This window comes from Capricornis sumatraensis, chromosome 6, assembly GCF_032405125.1.
Source record: "Capricornis sumatraensis isolate serow.1 chromosome 6, serow.2, whole genome shotgun sequence".
NCBI lineage: Eukaryota > Metazoa > Chordata > Mammalia > Artiodactyla > Bovidae > Capricornis > Capricornis sumatraensis.
Window position 1 is genome coordinate 39,359,223 of NC_091074.1, and position 19,686 is coordinate 39,378,908.

General features: G+C 37.1%; 1 protein-coding gene across 1 annotated transcript in view; it reads left to right on the plus strand.

Moving 5' to 3' along the window:
• Nucleotides 1–19,686, plus strand: part of MPDZ (multiple PDZ domain crumbs cell polarity complex component) — a 176,484-nt gene that overhangs the window by 16,453 nt on the left and 140,345 nt on the right. Inside the window, exons 2-3 of the mRNA XM_068974237.1 lie at nt 11,167–11,245; nt 13,377–13,543. Of these exons, the coding sequence (XP_068830338.1) occupies nt 11,230–11,245; nt 13,377–13,543 (183 nt within the window). The 5' untranslated portion in view covers nt 11,167–11,229. The remainder of the gene's footprint in view (nt 1–11,166; nt 11,246–13,376; nt 13,544–19,686) is intronic.

Below are 19,686 nucleotides of genomic sequence, written 5' to 3' on the forward strand. Positions count from 1 at the left end.
ATATAGAGTTATTTTTTAAATTATGGGGCAAAGCCCTTGGATGACCTTTGAGGAAGAGCATGAACTAGTTAGATGGGGAGGTAAGTTGAAGCAGTATGGTTGTAATGTTCTGACCTTCCGTCTCCTAGTTCCACAGTGTATCTGTGTTGAAAAGTTTGTCTTTCTTTAGGGCTTCCCCCTAAGGAATCATTAAGTTGCAACTGACAAAGCCATCAATTGTTTGGCTATATTGCCAGTATTGTTAACTGAGATCTCACAAACTCACCTCTGAGAGGGCAGCCAGGAACGACAGAGATTCGTCTATCACCTCCTCTTGCAGTTGGTCAGTCTTAACACAGAACTGACTGGTAGCTGCCGGGCCATGTTACAGGGTCCTATAGGGACACTTTGTGTATTTGTGCTTTTTCTAAGCGCCAGGGACACCATTGGCCCTGCCCACTGGAGAATTGCTCCGTTCCAGGCAGGCAAAGGGCAGGAGGCAGGTGCCTGAAGTAATTTCTCTGGTGGATTGGTTGCCAGCTCTGGAATGACACCTGAGGATTCTGTGGCAGAGTTAATACCCCTCTCCATGTTCGGTTTCCCTCAGTTCAGTTATGAGGCTGGAGTGAGTGCTGTATGAGCAGCTGGCCGCCTCTGCAGTCTGATATGGACCCAGTGTTGTTTGCCTTCAGGGGCAGCCCTTGGAGGGATTCCCCTGCTTCAGTTCAGTTCTGTTCATTTCAGTCGCTCAGTGGCGTCCGACTCTTTGCGACCCCATGAATCGCAGCACGCCAGGCCTCCTGTCCATCACCGACTCCCGGAGTTCACTCAGACTCATGTCCTTCCAGTTGGTGATGCCATCCAGCCATCTCATCCTCTGTCATCCCCTTCTCCTCCTGCCACCAATCCCTCCCAGCATCAGGGTCTTTTCCAATGAGTCAACTCTTTGCATGAGGTGGTCAAAGTACTGGAGTTTCAGCTTTAGCATCATTCCTTCTATAGAACACCCAGGGCTGATCTCCTTCAGAATGGAATAGTTGGATCTCCTTGCAGTCCAAGGGACTCTCAAGAGTCTTCTCCAACACCACAGTTCAAAAGCATCGATTCTTCAGCGCTCAGGCTTCTTCACAGTCCAGCTCTCACATCCATACATGACTACTGGAAAAACCATAGCCTTGACTAGATGGACCTTTTTTGGCAAAGTAATGTTTCTGTTTTTAAATATGCTATCTAGGTTGGTCATAACTTTCCTTCCAAGGAGTAAGCGTCTTTTAATTTCATGGCTGCAGTCACCATCTGCAGTGATTTTGGATCCCCCAAAATAAAGTCTGACACTGTTTCCAACTGTTGCCCCATCTATTTCCCATGAAGTGATGGGATGAGATGCCATGATCTTAGTTTTCTGAATGTTGAGCTTTAAGCCAACTTTTTCGCTCTCCTCTTTCACTTTCATCAAGAGGCTCTTTAGTTCCTCTTCACTTTCTGCCGTTAGGGTGGTGTCATCTGCATATCTGAGGTTATTGATATTTCTTCTGGCAATCTTGATTCCAGCTTGTGTTTCTTCCAGTCCAGCGTTTCTCATGATGTACTCTGCATAAAAGTTAAATAAGCAGGGTGACAATATACAGCCTTGACGTACTCCTTTTCCTATTTGGAACCAGTCTGTTGTTCCATGTCCAGTTCTAACTGTTGCTTCCTGACCTGCATACAGGTTTCTCAAGAGGCCGGTCAGGTGGTCTGGTATTCCATCTCTTTCAGAATTTTCCACAGTTTCTTGTGGTCCACACAGTCCAAGGCTTTGGTACAGTCAATAAAGCAGAAATAGATGTTTTATTGGAACTCTCTTGCTTTTTTGATGATCCAGCAGATGTTGGCAATTTGATCTCTGGTTCCTCTGCCTTTTCTAAAACCAGCCTGAACATCAGGAAGTTCATGGTTCATGTATTGCTGAAGCCTGGCTTGGAGAATTTTGAGCAATACTTTACTAGCGTGTGAGATGAGTGCAATTGTGCGGTAGTTTGAGCATTCTTTGGCATTGCCTTTCTTTGGAATTGGAATGAAAACTGACCTTTTCCAGTCTTGTGGCCACTGCTGAGTTTTCCCAATTTGCTGGCATATTGAGTGCAGCACTTTCACAGCATCGTTTTCAGGATTTGAAACAGCTCAACTGGAATTCCATCACCTCTACCAGCTTTGTTCGTAGTGATGCTTTCTAAGGCATTTTCCCTGCCTGGTTCTGTCCAAAAAGTGTGCCCAGCCTGTTGCTGCTTGGCTCTCAATACTGACAGTGTGATGGGAAACAGGAGCAAACTGCCCACTAACCTAAATTCCTGAGTTTAGCTAGGGGATGAGAGAACAGAAGAGGCTAAATCTTTATTCTCAGAAGCATCTAAATTTTTTTTCTGAGTCACCATATTTGGTGTGAGTTGATTTGGAGAGGGTCCCTTTCCTGTAGGAATGATTGTTTTAAGAGAGAACAAAATGGATGGAAAATACATAAAAATGGTTGCCCAGAGAGAAGGTATTGGAATCTGTAGTTCTCTAGCAGTGTGTATGTGTGTGTCTCCTTGGCTTTTGTTAAAAAAAAAAAAAATATATATATATATATATATGGATGATGGAGGAAGAAGGAAATGAATATAGTACAATGGAATATAAACTTAATTGGTTTGTAGTATATTAAAAACAAAATCCAGCCTTTCAAAAAGTCAATTGAGTAATGAAGCAGCCTGAGGTTGTAATCCCAGCCACACTGCTGATTCTTATTGTTGAAATTGTTATAGTTATTTTTTAAATTGTAGTTCACCAAACCTTAGCAAACTTGCATTTGTCTGTGCCCTGTGTGTTTTTTAAGGCTGCTTTCAACCATAAAATTGACTTCATCTTTGAGTGTGAGCAATAAATAAGGAACTTGACTCAAAAGCATCACAAAATATAATTTATGTGTGTGTTACTGGAAGTGGATATGAATCTGGTAAAATGTCGGTATAAAATTATTATCTTTGTGCTTTTAGGAAATCTGCAGTAAAGGACAGAACATGTTATACCTTTTGAAAGGACAATGAACCTTTCACTTCAGGCCAACAGTCTTAAAAATAAAAGGAAGTAGCTTTCAAAACCAAAATAAAGTTAATGAACATTAAATAAAGTTAATGTTTGTTAGTATAAACACATTTCTGTGTAAGTGTGTCTGTAAGTTACTAAATAGCCTAATACCGATATGTATTTTCCATAGGTTCTTTTCTCTGTATTAGAAAATTCCTAGGAAAAGGAATGAGATGATTATTATCACCAAATTTGTTTTGTGTATGTAGATTCCTGATCAGAGTAATGATTATAATTTATGTATTTCCAAATGTGGATTAATACACCACTTGCCCATATTATAATTTTAGCTTAAATATATTGTGTGACTGTTCATAATATTGAATCATCATTTACATATACATGAAAGATAAGTTTTCTTTCAACTGAAACAAATTTATATTTATGTACTCTCTTGGGTTGACCCACCGTTTCCAGTGGTGGGGGTTTTAGTTTGCTCTCTGTGTGTGTTCGGAAGTAGGGCAGTAATAGTCATTTATCACTTACTGCCCTGCTGCTCAGTCTCACTGGAATTAGCTAATCCAGGGCCATAGATCCGCTTCTAAGGCTCTTATCTCACAGGGCTCGGTAAAGCTAGAAGCAGTACTTCTAGCCATCAGAAAATCAGAATAAATTTGTTTTTAATGGTACAAATACAGATTCCTTATGAAATACTAATTTTGAAGAAATCTTTTTATAATATTTCCTGTCATTTTGTGGGGGTTAAGTGATCTAGTCCGAAGAAATTATCTTTCTGGTAGCATTTGCCAATAGTAAAATATTTTTCCAAGTAATTTAGTAGTTCAAGGTGAAACCTTTTTTTTGTTGGGACAGGATGATAGGGAGAATTTGAAAAACATTGTGAATAGAGAAGGAACTAATCAGCTCTAGTCTCATCCTCCAAAATCAGGTAGGTATTAACATTTTCACATGTTTATTGTCAATCGCTTATTTTTCTGTTTTTTTTTGTTATGAAAACTTTATAATGTACACTTTATGATGTGTATATTATAGTGAATCCTCATGTATCCATTATTCACTTTTAATAGTATGTCCAGTCATGTTTCTTCTGTCCTCTTCCATTTTTTGGAAGAAAATACCATGCATTTGAGCACTTTATCCATAAATATTTCAACTCAATTAATTTTTATAAATATAACTTTAAAACATTCTAAAATTATAGTTTCCTTAAAAAAGTAGAGAAAGCTAAAGTCACCTTTTAACCTCTCTCTGATCAAAAGCTACCACTTCCATCTGTCCACTCCTAAAAGTAACTATAACTGTAATTGATTTTAGAATGTGTCCTTTTATCAATAACTCATTGTTGTAATGATGAAATCACATAAATACCTTTTTATGTATAGCATATATTATTATTCTATATATTAAAAATTATAGGTTGACCTCAGACTGTTTACAACTCTCATTTTCAATTTTGAGATACAGATTGTGAGCCTGTTCTTCAGTGAGTCTAACCCATTTATATTTATTGTGAATATGGATATCTGAATTTATTTCATTTCTCTTTTTTTAAGGATGCTTTTTCCTTTTTCTTTATTTTCTGTATTCCCAAACTCTTTTAGATTGCTTGAGTATGGTTTGTTCTATCTTTTATCCTCCTGGTTTATAAATTGTAAATTCTATTTTTTTTTTAGTGTTTTAATTTTAACATAGATGTTTGGCTTATTTTTCTAGTGGAGTTTGAAGTGAAAGTATTTCTATTCTCCTTTGACTAGAATATTTTAGCCAGAAATATTTTCATTACTTGTGAATGTTTTCCACAGTTACTGTGGTTTCATTTATAGAATGAAACCTTGTTAGTCAGATCTCACATTCCTGTATCAACCATAGATTTATGATTTGTTTGACTTAAACCTGATGACTTTTCTCAGGCTCTGATCAAAACTGAATCCTTTACAGTATTTTATTCACCTGCCGTAGTAGAAGTTCCCCATGCTTTGTTTTTTTGAAGTAACTGTCTCTCTTGTAAAATTATTAATTGTCTCAGTTTTCATATTAAAGTTGTATTTGCTTGTAAGTTCCCTCAAATCTTTATTGGAAGTAGAGTCTCCGCATGAATTAGTTAAAGGAGGAAGGGTTCATCTTAAGAAAGATAGTGGTTTATTTGGGATGTGATAGTATCATGCTGTACCGAAGCAGAGTGTAATAGGTGTGTTTGATTGAAACAGAGAGCCTCATACAGATTCGCTCTGGCAGAGTGGAGTGCACTGTAAAAGTGGATGTCAGTGGCTGTTTCTTGGGGGCCCGTTTTACCTAGTTTTCCGCCCATTAGCTGTGTTGGGCCTCCCAGGCAGTCCTTGCCTGTCTCCTAATGTCAGCTGTGTTCTTCTGTCTCTGTCCACTGATCCCTTTCTGTCTCTCATGACTCAAGCCTATGTGTGCCCCACCTTAGCTTCTTCATTCTTGCTCATGCTCCTTCTATCTTTTCAACTCTAGCTCCACTACTAATTGGCTTATTCTTTCAAATTCTCAAGAGAGAGACGCTAGCCCAGTTTTACCTCTTAGGTCAGCACTTAGGTTGTCTTCCGTTGAGTGAGGGGCCCACCCTTTGCTTCCTTGGTTGTGGTTGGAGGAGAGGGGCATAGCATAGTGTGCAATGGCATATTCCTTGGAGCAGGGGCTGCGGGAAGGTTGCAGTCTGCAGTAATTAGTTCAGGCTGCTGTAAATAATGCCATAGACTGGGTGGCTGAAACAGTAGAAAGTTATTTCCCCACTGGTCTAAAGGCTGGGAAGTTCACCCTCAAGGTCTAGCAGGGTTTGGTTTCAAGTGAGAGATCTCTTCCTGGTGTTGTGGATGGCCACTTTCTCACTGTGTACTTCCAAAGAAAAAGCATGGCTTTTCTTTGTTGCTTGCATGGGATGAGAGGGGGAAAGGAGGGAGGGAGAGAAACATAGATATCTCTTTGTCTTCTTATAAGGTTTTCATTCCTCTTGGTTTAGGACCCCACCCTTATAACCTCATTTAAACTTGATCATTTCCTAAAAACCCTATCTCCAAATATAATCTCATTGAGGATTACAGCTTCAACATATGAATTTGGGGGGCCTAGCAGTGTTACAAGGCACTGTAACACTCACTCAGCCTTTTAAACTCTTGATCAGGACAACCATATCACTTACTATTTTTTTTTTTTAATATTCTCAATCTTGATGGTGTTAATATTGCCATCCAATCAGTAACTCAAGCAGGAAAGCTGAGGTTCTTCCTAGACTCATCTGCCTTATCTTCGCATCACCAGATCCTTTGCTTACAGCTCTTGTTCCTCAGATCTGTCTCCCATTTTCATTTACTTTTCACTTGCATCTCTTTGAAAATGCTTCTTAACTGGTCTTGCTTCCACTTTTTATTTCTTTTACAGATATTCCACACCATCACCAGAGTGATCGTTCTAAACCAAAGATTGGCTGTATCACTCACTCTACCAAAAGAAGCTGCAATTTTAAATAAACTCTTCGTGAATGGCACCCAGGGCCCTCAGTGATTTACCCTGTAGCCACATCTGTAGCCTCGCCACCTCTTCTTCCCTTGTCCTTCAGGCCCAGCCCAGGCCTAAGTAAGGGCTTGCAGTGCTCAGAAGGTGCTGTGCGCTCTTGCCTCTGTGTGGGCAGCCCTTCCATCACCTCTTCTGTCCTATCTCCCACCTGTTTTTTAAAATTCCATGCAGGGGTTGCTGCCTCCAGGAAGCTTTCCCTTTTCTCTTCAGTTTGGGTTTGACGGCATCTCTCTTTTGTATTCTTATTATTTCCAATGTCTGTTTACTTGTTTTTTTTTTTTTTTTTTTGTTCTTCTTCTTCTTCCATTCACTTGGCCCATGAGTTCTCAGACTGTATCCTCATTCCTCTAATTCTCCCACCCAGAAACATGCTCATCATGTAGGCACTCTGTGAGTTGCTGAATCAATAAATAAGAGAATTTGGGTTCTTTTGTAAGCTTGTGACCCCTCTCAGCATATTCATTTTGGACAGGTAATTTATCTTTACATTTGATAAAGGAAGGATGAGACCATCAATCAGTATTTGACTTATATTAAAGGCAAGGTTCCTGAATACTAGATTTTCTTTGATTTGAAAGAGCAAAAAAGAATTAATAAATTCTATTATTATTGAAGGAGTTTGGAGAGATTCATAACTGTCAACTTCAAAAGAAAGATTTTGTTCACAAATGCTTTTCTGATCAAGCCTGTAAAGATGAGGGAGAAGTCCTACAGAACAGATGCTAAAAAGAGCTGACTATTTTCTGTTGGATGATTGCATGATGCTGGTGGGTAGTTGGACGTTTCTGTGCTCTTGGAGCAGTTGTTCAGTAACCCTAGAATATGAATTATGACTGCCAGTGTCAGTTTTTCTGTCATGGCCAATTGACTTTATGACAAATTGCCTACAAATGACTACAGCCTTGCATTTGTCTACTAACTTCAGGTAGCGCTGAGGCAGCTAAGAATGAGATGAATGCTAAATTTAAATGCATTAACGGATGCTGAGCACCTTTGACAAGCCGCAAACCATTGCAGCAAGCTCTTCTAATGATGTACTCCTTTTACAGTCAAAATAGTTAAGATATCTAGAAAATTGTATGCATTTGGGGCAGTTTCTGTTAGAATTATTTTTAGCATAAGACGTTTTCACTTGCTAGTTGCTGTATAATCTGTGTTGGGCAAGAATGATTTGTTTTATGTTTCAAGTAATGATTCTCAACTACACAAAAGCTGTGCCTACACATTACCAGTACAACTTGTTGAAAAGTAAAATGATTCCTAATTAATCAGTTTCTGTTTCTAAAAGAAATGAAAGAAGCTGTTTGATTTTTATCCTCGATTGGAACCAGTGTTATCAACCACTTGTTGGAGAATCAAAAGGTCACAGCTAAAATCATTAAGAGGATTTTTAAAGGATTTGTCATTGAAGTTCTTCAGGAAGCATAGACTCCTTAGGTTAAAAATGGTTTTTAAAATTTACATTTTTCCTAAGCTAATATACACATAAGTAGGCTTGCCAGATACAATAATAGATCCCTGGTTAAATTTGAATTTCAGATAATCAACAAGTTAGTGTTTAGTGCAATTATATCCCAAATGTTGTGTGGGATATACCTGTACTAGAATTTATTCATTTATCTGAATTTCAGATTAAACTGGGTGTCCTGTATTATTATTTGTTAAATCTAACCACTGTATACTGACACAAAATTTTAAAATTCAGAAGAAATGCAGCTCAAAATTTCCTTCTATTGTTCTCCACCTCTTGACATCCAACCACTAGTGTCTTTGGAAAGCTTGCAGGAATAGTCTAGGCTTATATATATATATATATATATATATATATATATATATATAAACATTTGTGATAAGGGTTTCTCTGAAAGAATAAGCAATTCTACTTCCACATAACTGACTTGTAGGTGAACTTTTGGATGCCAGGGTGTTTCACCATTGAGAACTACTTTGTGCTTTCTCTGAAGACTCCTCATGAATCAGTGGGCCTCTGAATCCATAGGCCAACCTCCATCCCCCACCAAGCAATGAATACTATTTATCTTCCAAAGTTAATTTTTCATAGAGGAAAGAGCATAGAACTAAATTTTACTGTGCATACCAAGCACTCATGTAAATAATTTTACTCTTTCAAAACTTTATGAATGCCATTCACTTGTAATTAATAGATTCCAAGTTCAGAAAAGACAGATGAGTGACATAACAAGGGTGTAGAGCTAGTAAAGGGTCAGGCTGAAATTTTAACTCAGGTCATCAGACTGTCTCGTCGATGCCCTTTCATTACCGTCACGCTTCCTCCGGAGCAGTTGCATTAACTACATGTTTGTAGTCCTGGACTTCCTGCTATTGGAGTATCTTTCCGTTTGTTTGTTTGTCAGAAGTTAATAATTTTTTTGAGAGAGGACCTAATAATACTCTTTTATGAAGGATTCTTATATTGTCCTTTAAGATCTTCCTATATTTTCCCCTGTGAAACCATGCAAGGCTTGGCCTTGGACTGCTCATCTACATGTGGTCAACATTAATCATAAAAACAGAGAGGTAGGTGTTTTGCAGTGAGCTGGAAATTTGTGTTTATCTCACTTCTCAGAACATACCCAAAGGGTAAGTGTGTTTTCTAGGAAACTAAGGTTCATATGATAGGCCCTTGTTCAAGGCTGTATCACTCTTAATTCCAAGTTAGAGTCAGTGCTCTTTTCTCTTGACTTTCTATCTTTCTGAGTTAAGTTTTCATAGGGGAAAGAGCATAGAATTAAATTTGATTGTGCATACCAAGCACTCATGTATATAATTTTACTTTTTCAAAACATTATGAGACTTTCTAATACAAGTGTCAGTACTTGAGCTGTTTGACTATTTGAAATGGAGTCATTTTAAGTTGTATATCCGACCTGGCTTAAGAAAGGTCAGTAGGTATTATTCTCAGAGTTTACACAGAGCTAACTGCAGGCATTGATGGTCTGTGCATCTGCTCCTGCATACCAGATTCTTTCTTGTCTCCCAAAGGCATTCTTTCTAAAACAGGGGGTCAGCTTGTTCCTTCTCAGAGAAGTCCCCTATCTCATCTTCTAGATGAAAAGTGAGGATGTCTGGTTCTGAATTCCTCTTCACCATTGAAAGAATGACACGCTAACTTCTGATGACTGTGGGTTTTCTTCAAGGGGAAGGATCAATGTAACTTGGAGTCAGTTGTACAAAACTGTTGGACAGCAGAGATTCAAGATGGGTTAGTGATGTGGATGTTGTCAGTGGAGACCTGCATCCAGTACTTGAAAGAGTTTAGATGAGTATAGTCAGAGAAAGATGAGACCTGTGTGGGTTGAAGGAGTCTTTTGGGTAGGGAAAAGATTATTGACAGGAGAGTATTTTAAAAAGGCAAAGTGTCTTTTGAATGTTGTGCTCTCCTTTATTCAGTTTTTCATCCATGGTTTAATATATCTTGCACTCACTTGCTGATTGAGCATCACAGTTCATTTCTTAATTGGTGTGTCTGAATTGTCTTCCCAATTAAGACTAGGAGCAGTCAACGGCAGAGTCATATCTTCTACTTTTTATCTTAAAAATACTTTCTCGCCTACAGAATTTCTCATTCAGAGCCCAGTAAGCTCCTTCCACTTTGGGTAAGGATCTGTAAGTGAATCCAGAGTTATACTGGTCTCTGTTGAGGCGCTTTAAAGGAAATATTTTGTATACTTCTACCAGGGAGTTGGACTGTGAAGAAAGCTGAGCACCGAAAAATTGATGCTTTTGAACTGTGGTATTGGAGAAGACTCTTGAGAGTCCCTTGGACTGCAAGGAGATCCAACCAGTCCATTCTGAAGGAGATCAGCCCTGGGATTTCTTTGGAGGGAATGATTCTGAAGCTGAAGCTCCAGGACTTTGGCCACCTCACTCGAAGAGTTGACTCATTGGAAAAGACTCTGATGCTGGGAGGGATTGGGGGCAGGAGAAGAAGGGGACAACAGAGGATGAGATGGCTGGATGGCATCACAGACTCGACGGACATGAGTCTGAGTGAACTCCAGGAGTTGGTGATGGACAGGGAGGCCTGGCATGCTGCCATTCATGGGATCGCAAAGAGCTGACTGAGCGACTGAACTGACTGACTGACCAACTTATTTGGGGCTCCCAGGTGGCTCAGTGGTGAAGAATCTGCCTGCCAATGCAAAAGATGTTACTTTGATCCCTGGTATAGGAATATTCCCTGGAGGAAAAAATGGCAACCCTCCCCATCCCACCCCATTCTTGCCTGGAGAATTCCATGGACAGAAGAGCCTGGCGGGCTACAGTCCATTGGGTCCCAAAGAGTCAGACATGACTAAGCAACTGAGCACCAAGTTAATTAAAATAGATTTTATGCCTTTTACCTTATTATACAAGTTTTACCTGCAAATATAAGATAATTTTGAATAAATCCTAAAATGGATACATTTTTTTAAAATTTTGGCTATACAGAAACCTATCTTATCTCCACAGTATCTTAATGGTCAGAGGAATCATAGTGGTATCAAGTGCTTTTTAAAGTATTTAGTTTTAGAATATAACTTAAAAGTTGTAAAACATAACCATTTCATTTTCTTTTCTCCCTAGAGTTCCATTGTAGTTGTTGGTTTATAATCATTCTAAAGAAGAACATTGAAATTTGGAAAAAAAATGTTAGAAACTATAGGTAAGACCTATTTCTTCCTGTTTTGATAATGATTTAAACTCCTTCCGTTGGGATCTTTGAAATATGTTCTACTTGTTAAGATTCCGTCTATAATAATTTGGTTAATTTTTTTTTAATCCACTATCATTGTACTAGGGCAATGTGTTTTGATATTTAGATGGTTTCATATGAAGTGTTATCAAAACACATCACTTATAAGCAAAAGTATATGAGATGTCCTACCAAATATGGGTTTTAAGAAAGCTTAATGTAAACCCAGTTCTGATTTATGAACTCAGTTCTGGTTAAAGTTTGTTTCTCGGTAGCACCAGAAGTATAACAATATTTTTAATACTGAAGATCATTGCCTATGTCTTACATTTACTGTACTCTTGGCAGGTTAAATAGTACTGAGCTTTTAAGTTGGTAAAACTATTATAACAATACCGAACAGGTTGACAAACTTGAGTGACAATTTATGGCAATTTAATTTCTGCAGTAGATAATTTAGGTTGAAATATCCAACAAATTTTCTAGACATGTGTTGATCTTTTTTCTTTTTCCCCCACACTGTACTGCTTTTTAGTTTTAGAGAAGCTGGTTTATAGAACTGATTTCAGGTATGTCAGGTATGGAACATCTGTCATGGTCCTTTATCTGACACTGCAGTTTTCACCTTTTCCAGGGAACTCTTTGGGTGTGATTATTGGAAGGTATTGGAAGGTATCTGTGATGCCTTGATGATCATGGGTGATGCTTTGACACCTGCAGGTTTTGAGGGGTAGCGGGAAGTGGGTGGCAGGAAAGGAGGAGCTGATTTTGTGATCATGCAGATCATTACTGTTGACTTTTGTTCCTGGTACTATGACTGTAATAAGAACGCATTTCCTGTATCACCTATTTTATACGAAAGTCACACAGAGTAAAGACTAATAGTTTACATAGGAAAGTTCCTCATAAGAAAGTGGACAGCAAAGGGGAAATACAGAATTATTTAAACCATTACCTGATAATCTTCATTTTGTAAGTTATTACTGAGTTGTACACCTTTCAAGAATTGATGTGAGAATTCATACTAGATTTATTTTTTGAGATACCATGGGAAATAACCTAAAATCAGTCCTTAGGCATACCTTTATTACTGTTTGCTTTTAAAATTCTGCATATGAGTGTTTAACTTTGTGCATGAACTCATGGTCAGCATTAGTTAATATTTCAGTTTCTCCATTCCTGTGTAATCATATTTTTGGTATCAAAAAATGTCTCTAGTGATAGTTCTCACTCTTTTTTATTACTATGATATGGCAATATATTTTAATAGATATCATCGAGAATATGTTAAGGCATATATCTTAGCAGTCTTGAGTATTTTTAAAAAATTGTAGCTTCACTTACATGGAAGGGAGAGAGGGAGTGAGAGTGGGATTTTGAGATGTTTTTTAACTATTATCTGTGGTAGCATTTAACTGTCTAGAGTCTTGCATGTTAGATGTTAGGATTATTAAGGATACACTTATGGAAAATACTTATGAAAAGTACTAACTTTGGCACCTTTGTATTCAGTTTTATGCTTATGTACATATGCTATTTAATTTGGAGGTAAGACATTTCAAACATTAAAAAATTGTGTTTTTGAAGGAATATGTGTTATTGTAATGTATTTTCAAGTAAATTGAAAAGTGTATAATGCATTGCCTCTTAATACATGAAAATTTAACTGTTAAAATTCATCAGTGACATTATTTACCTCTACTTATTAGTTATAGTTCTAATTTTTCTTATATATACATTTTAATAAAAAAGAAATAACATTTATAAGATCACAGAATGTTTGGTTTTAATTAGTTTTTATAAAAGAGTTGAAATAGCTGGTATTAGAAGCATATCAGATACGCATCATCTGAATTTGTTTCCATACTTAACAGTTAGTTGCATGTACCATACACTATAACCAGTTGGCTGCTTTTAAACAAACTTTCTTATTAGAGGTTTCAAGGTTTGAAGAATATATTTAGAGTGACATGTTTTAGTCCCTTCTTTTTTCCAAGTCAATTTTCAGCTCTCCCAAGAAATAGTTTTAGAATTTCTATAAGCATTGTTTGATGCCTGTCTTTTGAATCCTGTTACTGACTAATGCTGCTCTTTGGTTTAGACAAAAATCGGGCTGTGCAGGCAGCAGAGCGCTTGCAGGCCAAGCTGCGGGAACGTGGGGATGCAGCAAATGAAGACAAACTGAACCTTCTCAAGTCAGTGCTGCAGAGCCCGCTCTTCAGCCAGATTCTGAACCTTCAGACTTCCATACAGCAGCTGAAAGACCAGGTAAGACATGGTGTACCCACAGGAGGCCTGCGTAGCATGGTATAGAGCTTGTAAAGTCTACTGTTTTTTCTGAAAGGCTGATTTTTGTATGTGTGAATTAATTGTTAATGAAGTAATTTAAACCTCCAAGTGAGACTTCATATTCACTGTGGCTCCCCGCTCTGCTGTGCCATCAGTTATTTTCTTAATGGTTGTGGCTGTATATTGTAAATGATATGACATTGTGTTGAAAGCTGTGGGAGAATGGAAGAATGAGTTCCTGCGGGAGAGGAAGATGATACAAATATGTTTAGGGTGGATGGCTGTACCTTGGTTTCCATCATCACTGTGACTCATGGTTCATGTGATTGTGCTTATTCAAATTCAGACATTCAGCACACTTAGAATATTTCAGATGAGCCTGGATTTGCATGTGTAATCATGTATGTGAGGAAGGGAAATCACCTCTGTGTTGACAGTAGAAGGAATAATTACATTGTCATCAGCTAGAGGAATTGCAATTCTCACTTCTAAAAAGAGTGTAAGTAGCAATGGCTCCCATGACAGCATCAGATGGTGATAAACATTAGGACTTCTAAATGTAACACAGTGTTTATTTCTGTAAAAATTATGAGCATTAAAAAGTCCTAGCGTTTATATTAAAATTGAAACATAATGCAATGACAGAATGAAAACTGGAATCAGATGGTCACTGAACTTACTTAATGTAATCACCATTTCTCAGGTTTTTTAAAAATAGTTTTTAAATGGTTGTTATCCTCACAAGGTTTGAAGTTAATCTAATTATGTCTTCAGTCCAAGTTAATTCTCATTCTCATGTTTTTAGCATTAATCTAATGGTTATGGATGACTGGCTAGCCAATATTCTGCCTTAAAAGGTTAACATGAAACCTGAAGACTAGTTTCATAATTCAGTTGAAGAACAGCTTCAGTTAACAACAACAAAAACTCCAAAATCTGCCAAATGGAAAAAGAACATTAGTAGCGATAGAGAAGGAATTTGTTAAATGTCATGTAACTTCTTAATCTAGCTATTTTAATGACCCCCCCCAAATTAAGTACATAGATCAAGAAGAATCTTTAAAAATATTTCTCTCAAGTGAATTTGTACCTAATGATTTTAAAAGTTATGATCATGAATTAAGAAAACGAGGTGGTTTCATTATATATAATTGCGTTTTTTTTCCTTTGTAAATTATTGAAAAAATTGGTTTCAGGTATTCATTTTCAGAATGGATTGGCATTCTTTTGGAGAAACCAGTATTATGGATATTAGTGTAATTATGATATAGAAAATTACCTGGTTTTTAAGCAATTTGAAGATGTTTTACAGATATCTTCTCCCCTTATTGTATTATGTGGAAATATGACTCGAATTAGAGGGAAAGTTGAAAGAAAAATTACTAGTGATTATGTTAGGAAATGCTGTTAGTCTAGTGAAGCAGCTGTCAAAATGTCCCTGCTATCTACTCTTATGTGAGGGGAATAGCTTTTGTACTTACCAGGTCTGCTGAAAGGATGGGAGAAAAAGGACTGCTTGTTGAGCTTGTTTTACTCTTTCCAAATGGAACTAGGATATGGTATCTAAAACTATTTGGGTCCCATGTAATTCAGCTTAAACTTCTTTGGAAATTATTGAGGATGATATTATCGTGCCTTGTAGTCTAGGACTACGGACAGTGTGATCTCATTTTATTAATGACAAATGCTGTTATACAGTTGACCCTTGAATAACCTGGGTTTGAACTGTACAAACTTGTATTTTCTCCTCCTTATGATGTTTTTAATAACATTTTCTTTTCTCTAGTTTGCTTTATTATAAGAATATGGTATATAATATATATAACATACAAAATATGTGTTAATTGACTATGTTATAGATAAGACTTTAGTCAGCGGTAGGCTATTAGTAGTTAACTTTTGGAGGAGTCAAAGCTATAATACTTGGAATTTTGACTGCATCATAGTTGATGTCTCTCCCCACTCCTCACCCCTGTGTTGTGCAGGGGTCCACTGTATTTCAAGGCTGTGATGTTCGTGAGTTATGTAGGTGTGTTTGACGCGAGTTTCCTGTTTTTGGCTCATTGGTCACCTCTTCACATACTGAAAGGGACCGTGGAAACCATCTGTTCATCCCCCTGCTGATTATGGCAGATTAGCTTAGAGAGTAGAGCCAGAGGTGGGATTTGGACTTCTTGGCTCCCAAGGCACAGTCCTTTCCCCTGTTTGACCCTGAAGCTTGTCTCACAGCTCCCCCAGACCAAGGTTAACAGTGCCTGGGTGGCATGAGTTTAGTGTCTGTTGAAACCATAGATAACGTCCCACAGTTTTTGGACTCTTCACTTTACTCTCCATTCTGTACCGGTTCAAAATAATTTGTTAATTTTTTTCCCTTGCCTGACTAGAGAAAATTTTTAAAAATTTGTAATATTTTCTGTTTTAAAGTTAAACGTATATATTCTAAGTGTTATCATGTTAGATTTAAATTTTCTATATCATTTACCAACTGCTAACTTATTACTATTTGTAATTTAATATTTAAGTAGTGCATCTAAGGAGTGAAATTTGTGCTTTTAATCCAGTAGCTATACAAATCTGATGAATGGCCAGCTTTTATTTATTATCTTTCACCTAAATTACATTTTCAAGTATTTAATTTTATATGCATGATAGAGCAAGTTACTGTCTCTGTCTCTTTTAGTGTTACTGGAAAGTTTGACCCCTTTAATTTTTCTCTGCCATCATTCTGCCTTTTAAAAGCAAAGGGAGTGAATAATTGAAAAGCCCAAGGTATATTCACCATATGGGGAACATGATCATATTGTTGTATTAATGACAGATGCTAACATGCCTTGTTGAATTAAACCTACTATTTTTTTCCCCCTCAGATCCTTTTCATTACTTCTTTTCAGTAATGTTTAATTTTTCCAGTTTGCTTCTTCAGTATTAAGACAGCCCTTACAAATCAAACTGTTTCCCTTTGGCAAATTAAACACTTGACAGGTGTGTAACTGAGAGGGCAAAAAAGCCATGCCCTGAAGGGATGTGGTATTTAAATATTGTCAAAAATATTAACAGGTCTGAGAGTATAATTGATGCCTCTGTTTAACTCTGCCACATTGTGTATTGTTCTAACCACCAGCTAAAAGGATGTGTGCTATTAAACCTGAATAATCTCTAATAGCTCCAGTTTATTTCCTATTGCATGATTCCTGTTTAAGTGTATGTGTGTCGGGGGGGCGGGGTGGATAACTGTGACTTTGTGTCAATGATCTGTCAAATGAAAATTCTCAAGTAGTGTCCTCACTGTCACCGAGTCATCCAGGCTAATAACTGCAGGGCCTAATGCATATTCATGACAAAAATCCAGCTATTGTGGAGGAAATAAACACGTTAGCAAGTTAATAATAGAAACTTGTCAGACGAGAGGATATTGGATTAGCATATTTATTCTGTGACGTTTGTCCAGCCCAATATAAGTGGATGCTACTTTCCTGATTAATTAATAGCTTTGCCTTCTGAATTGACTAAGGGTACTAAGTTAAATGTCTTTTTATCTTGAGTTATTTGTAGGAAAACTATGAATTAAAATTATTACCTTCATTAGAAAGGACTGAAAATTGTCATTGCTAAGATTTTTTAAAATTATGGTTACAGAGACCAATTATAGGTTTTTCTTTGGAAATTTTATGAAATCTTTTGGAATTATTGGAGAGACATTGATTTAAACTAAAACCAGTATTGGAATTTACTGTTCAGTGTTGATTAGAGTAATTCAGTCCTTTTCCATTTTTATTCTCGAAAAATATGGTCTTCACGGTATAAAAGTCATGGTTTTATATTTCTGTGTTTCTAAGTTTTATCTGTTCACATTCCAAAAAAAGTTTGGGACAACTCCTGAGGGCAAAACATCCTAATAGATGATTCAAAGGTAAATCTAAATAAAGATCAAATAAAAATATTAGAGAACTAGATATACCAAGTCCCTTGGGTGGCTAAAATTGAGTATATAATTTAATTCTCATTTCCCAGGACAAAGGCAAAAAAGAACCAGATGATTGTATATTGCTCGATATGAGACATCATTCAATAAACCAAATTTCCCCTTGGCAATGGGAAGGTAATGGGAGCTCATGGTTTTTGTTTTTGTTTTTTTTTAATAGAAAGCTCATAATCATTTAATAATAAACCTTTGTTGAACACTTAAAATAAGTAAAAATGCAATGAATAAGATGGAGATTCTTACCTATCTAGAGGGAAAGAACATATATAGTCTTATGTCATTAAATAGGAAAACAAGCTAAGTGGTATAAAAGGAAGAGAGAGGAAGAAATTACTAACTTTGACTAGAGGAAAACTTCACACTGGAGGTGACATCGAAGATGGGTTTTGAAAAATGAATAGAGGTTTTCTGTAGAGATAGAGGGAATTATTTCAGGTAATGGGAAGAGTGTTTACAAATGTACAGCTGTTCTTAGTTCGGGTCATTTTACACTTTCTCTCCAGGAGACACTGAACAGTGTCTGGAGACACTTTAGATGGTCGCAGCTTGTGGGTTGGAGGGGTGGGACAATGCTAGAGGCGTGTAATGTATGGATTCCAGGGATGCTGCTCAACATCCTCAATGTAGAGGACAGTCCGTCAAACAGGGAATTGCTGGGTTTAGAGAGTCTTCAGTGCTGAAGTTGACAAATCTTGACAGAGAGTCACAGATATACCTGTGTTATCAGAGCAATAGAGTATGGGAGACTGTTGACAGAAGAGGAAACTTTGGAGCCAGACAGTGAAGGCTTTAGTATGGTTTTCTGTTTTTCTCTTTCTGTTTTTTATCATCATTGCTCTTTTGCATTCAGCTTTCCATATCAATTTTTTTGTAACAAGTTGAAGTTGTATCAACTTTATCTCTTAGCTATACTATTTAATACAATATTTTAACAATTATTTATTTTTATTTCTGCACATTTTAAAGACTGTAGTAAAAAATATAACCACATAAAATGAAGGTAAAGGTCTTAATGACATTTTGATGGATAAGACCCTCACGTATAGTTATAAAATACATGAATCATTCTTCAAAGGGCTGTTTCTTTCATCTTTTGAAGTCTGAAATACACTAAGGATACACAGTAATTTAGTAATGACTTTTCTGCTAAAGCATGCATGAGATAATGTACCCCATGTATATTTTTCTGATCCTCTGTCTTAAAACAAAAGCACACTTTATAGAACCTAGAGAAGCAGGCAGTCAGTGTGTACTTCAGAGTTTTATGTGTGTGTTAGTTGCTGGGTCGTATCCGACTCTTTACCACCCCATGGACTGTAGCCCGCCAGTCTCCTCTGTCCATGGAATTCTCCAGGTAAGAATACTGGAGAAGGTAACATTCTCTTCTCCAGGGGATCTTCCTGATCTAGGGATCGAACCTGGGTCCTGCGCTGCAGGCAGGTTCTTTACTGTCTGAACCACCAGGCACTGACAGTAAACTTCAGAAGGTCACTTTCAAATACCTGACATCAGCAGAGGGTATTAGATGGAACTTCACCATGCTGGGGCCTGCCCAAAGAGCCACTCTTCTGTATTTTTAGGACTGATAAATCACGTTTATGGCCAAAGTGTTGAGGTATGCTGCTTTTAAGCAGTGATATCAGCACCTCTGACAATTTCTTACATTTATGATTTTTAGATTGATGAAAAGTTGAAAATTTTGATAATTGAGCACTTGATTGCTCTGTTTTGACTTAGGTAATTAATAAATCCCCACTATTTTGTATAATTCTTGTCTCAAAGAGCAGAAATGTCTGTGTTTCCTCAGCCTGATTTATTACCTATATAAAAGATGAAAACATAACCCTGTGTTGATGGTTTCTAATTTGAGACTGAAATGAAGATGATTCATCTGTAAGCTTGCTGTCAGGAAAAGGGAAATGACTACTGTCTCTCAAGAATGCTTAGGTTAAATTATGACAGTGTGAAGGGAGGGGAATGGAGAGAAAGAATATATGCCTCAACGCATTAACAAGAATTATCTAGAAGTCAAATAGAATTCTTCCCTGGTGATGGTGCCCATGAAAATGAAAAAAATATTTTTCCTACCCTTAAAATGGTTTTACTTTTATGATTGAGCATTACAGCAGCCTAACAGAAA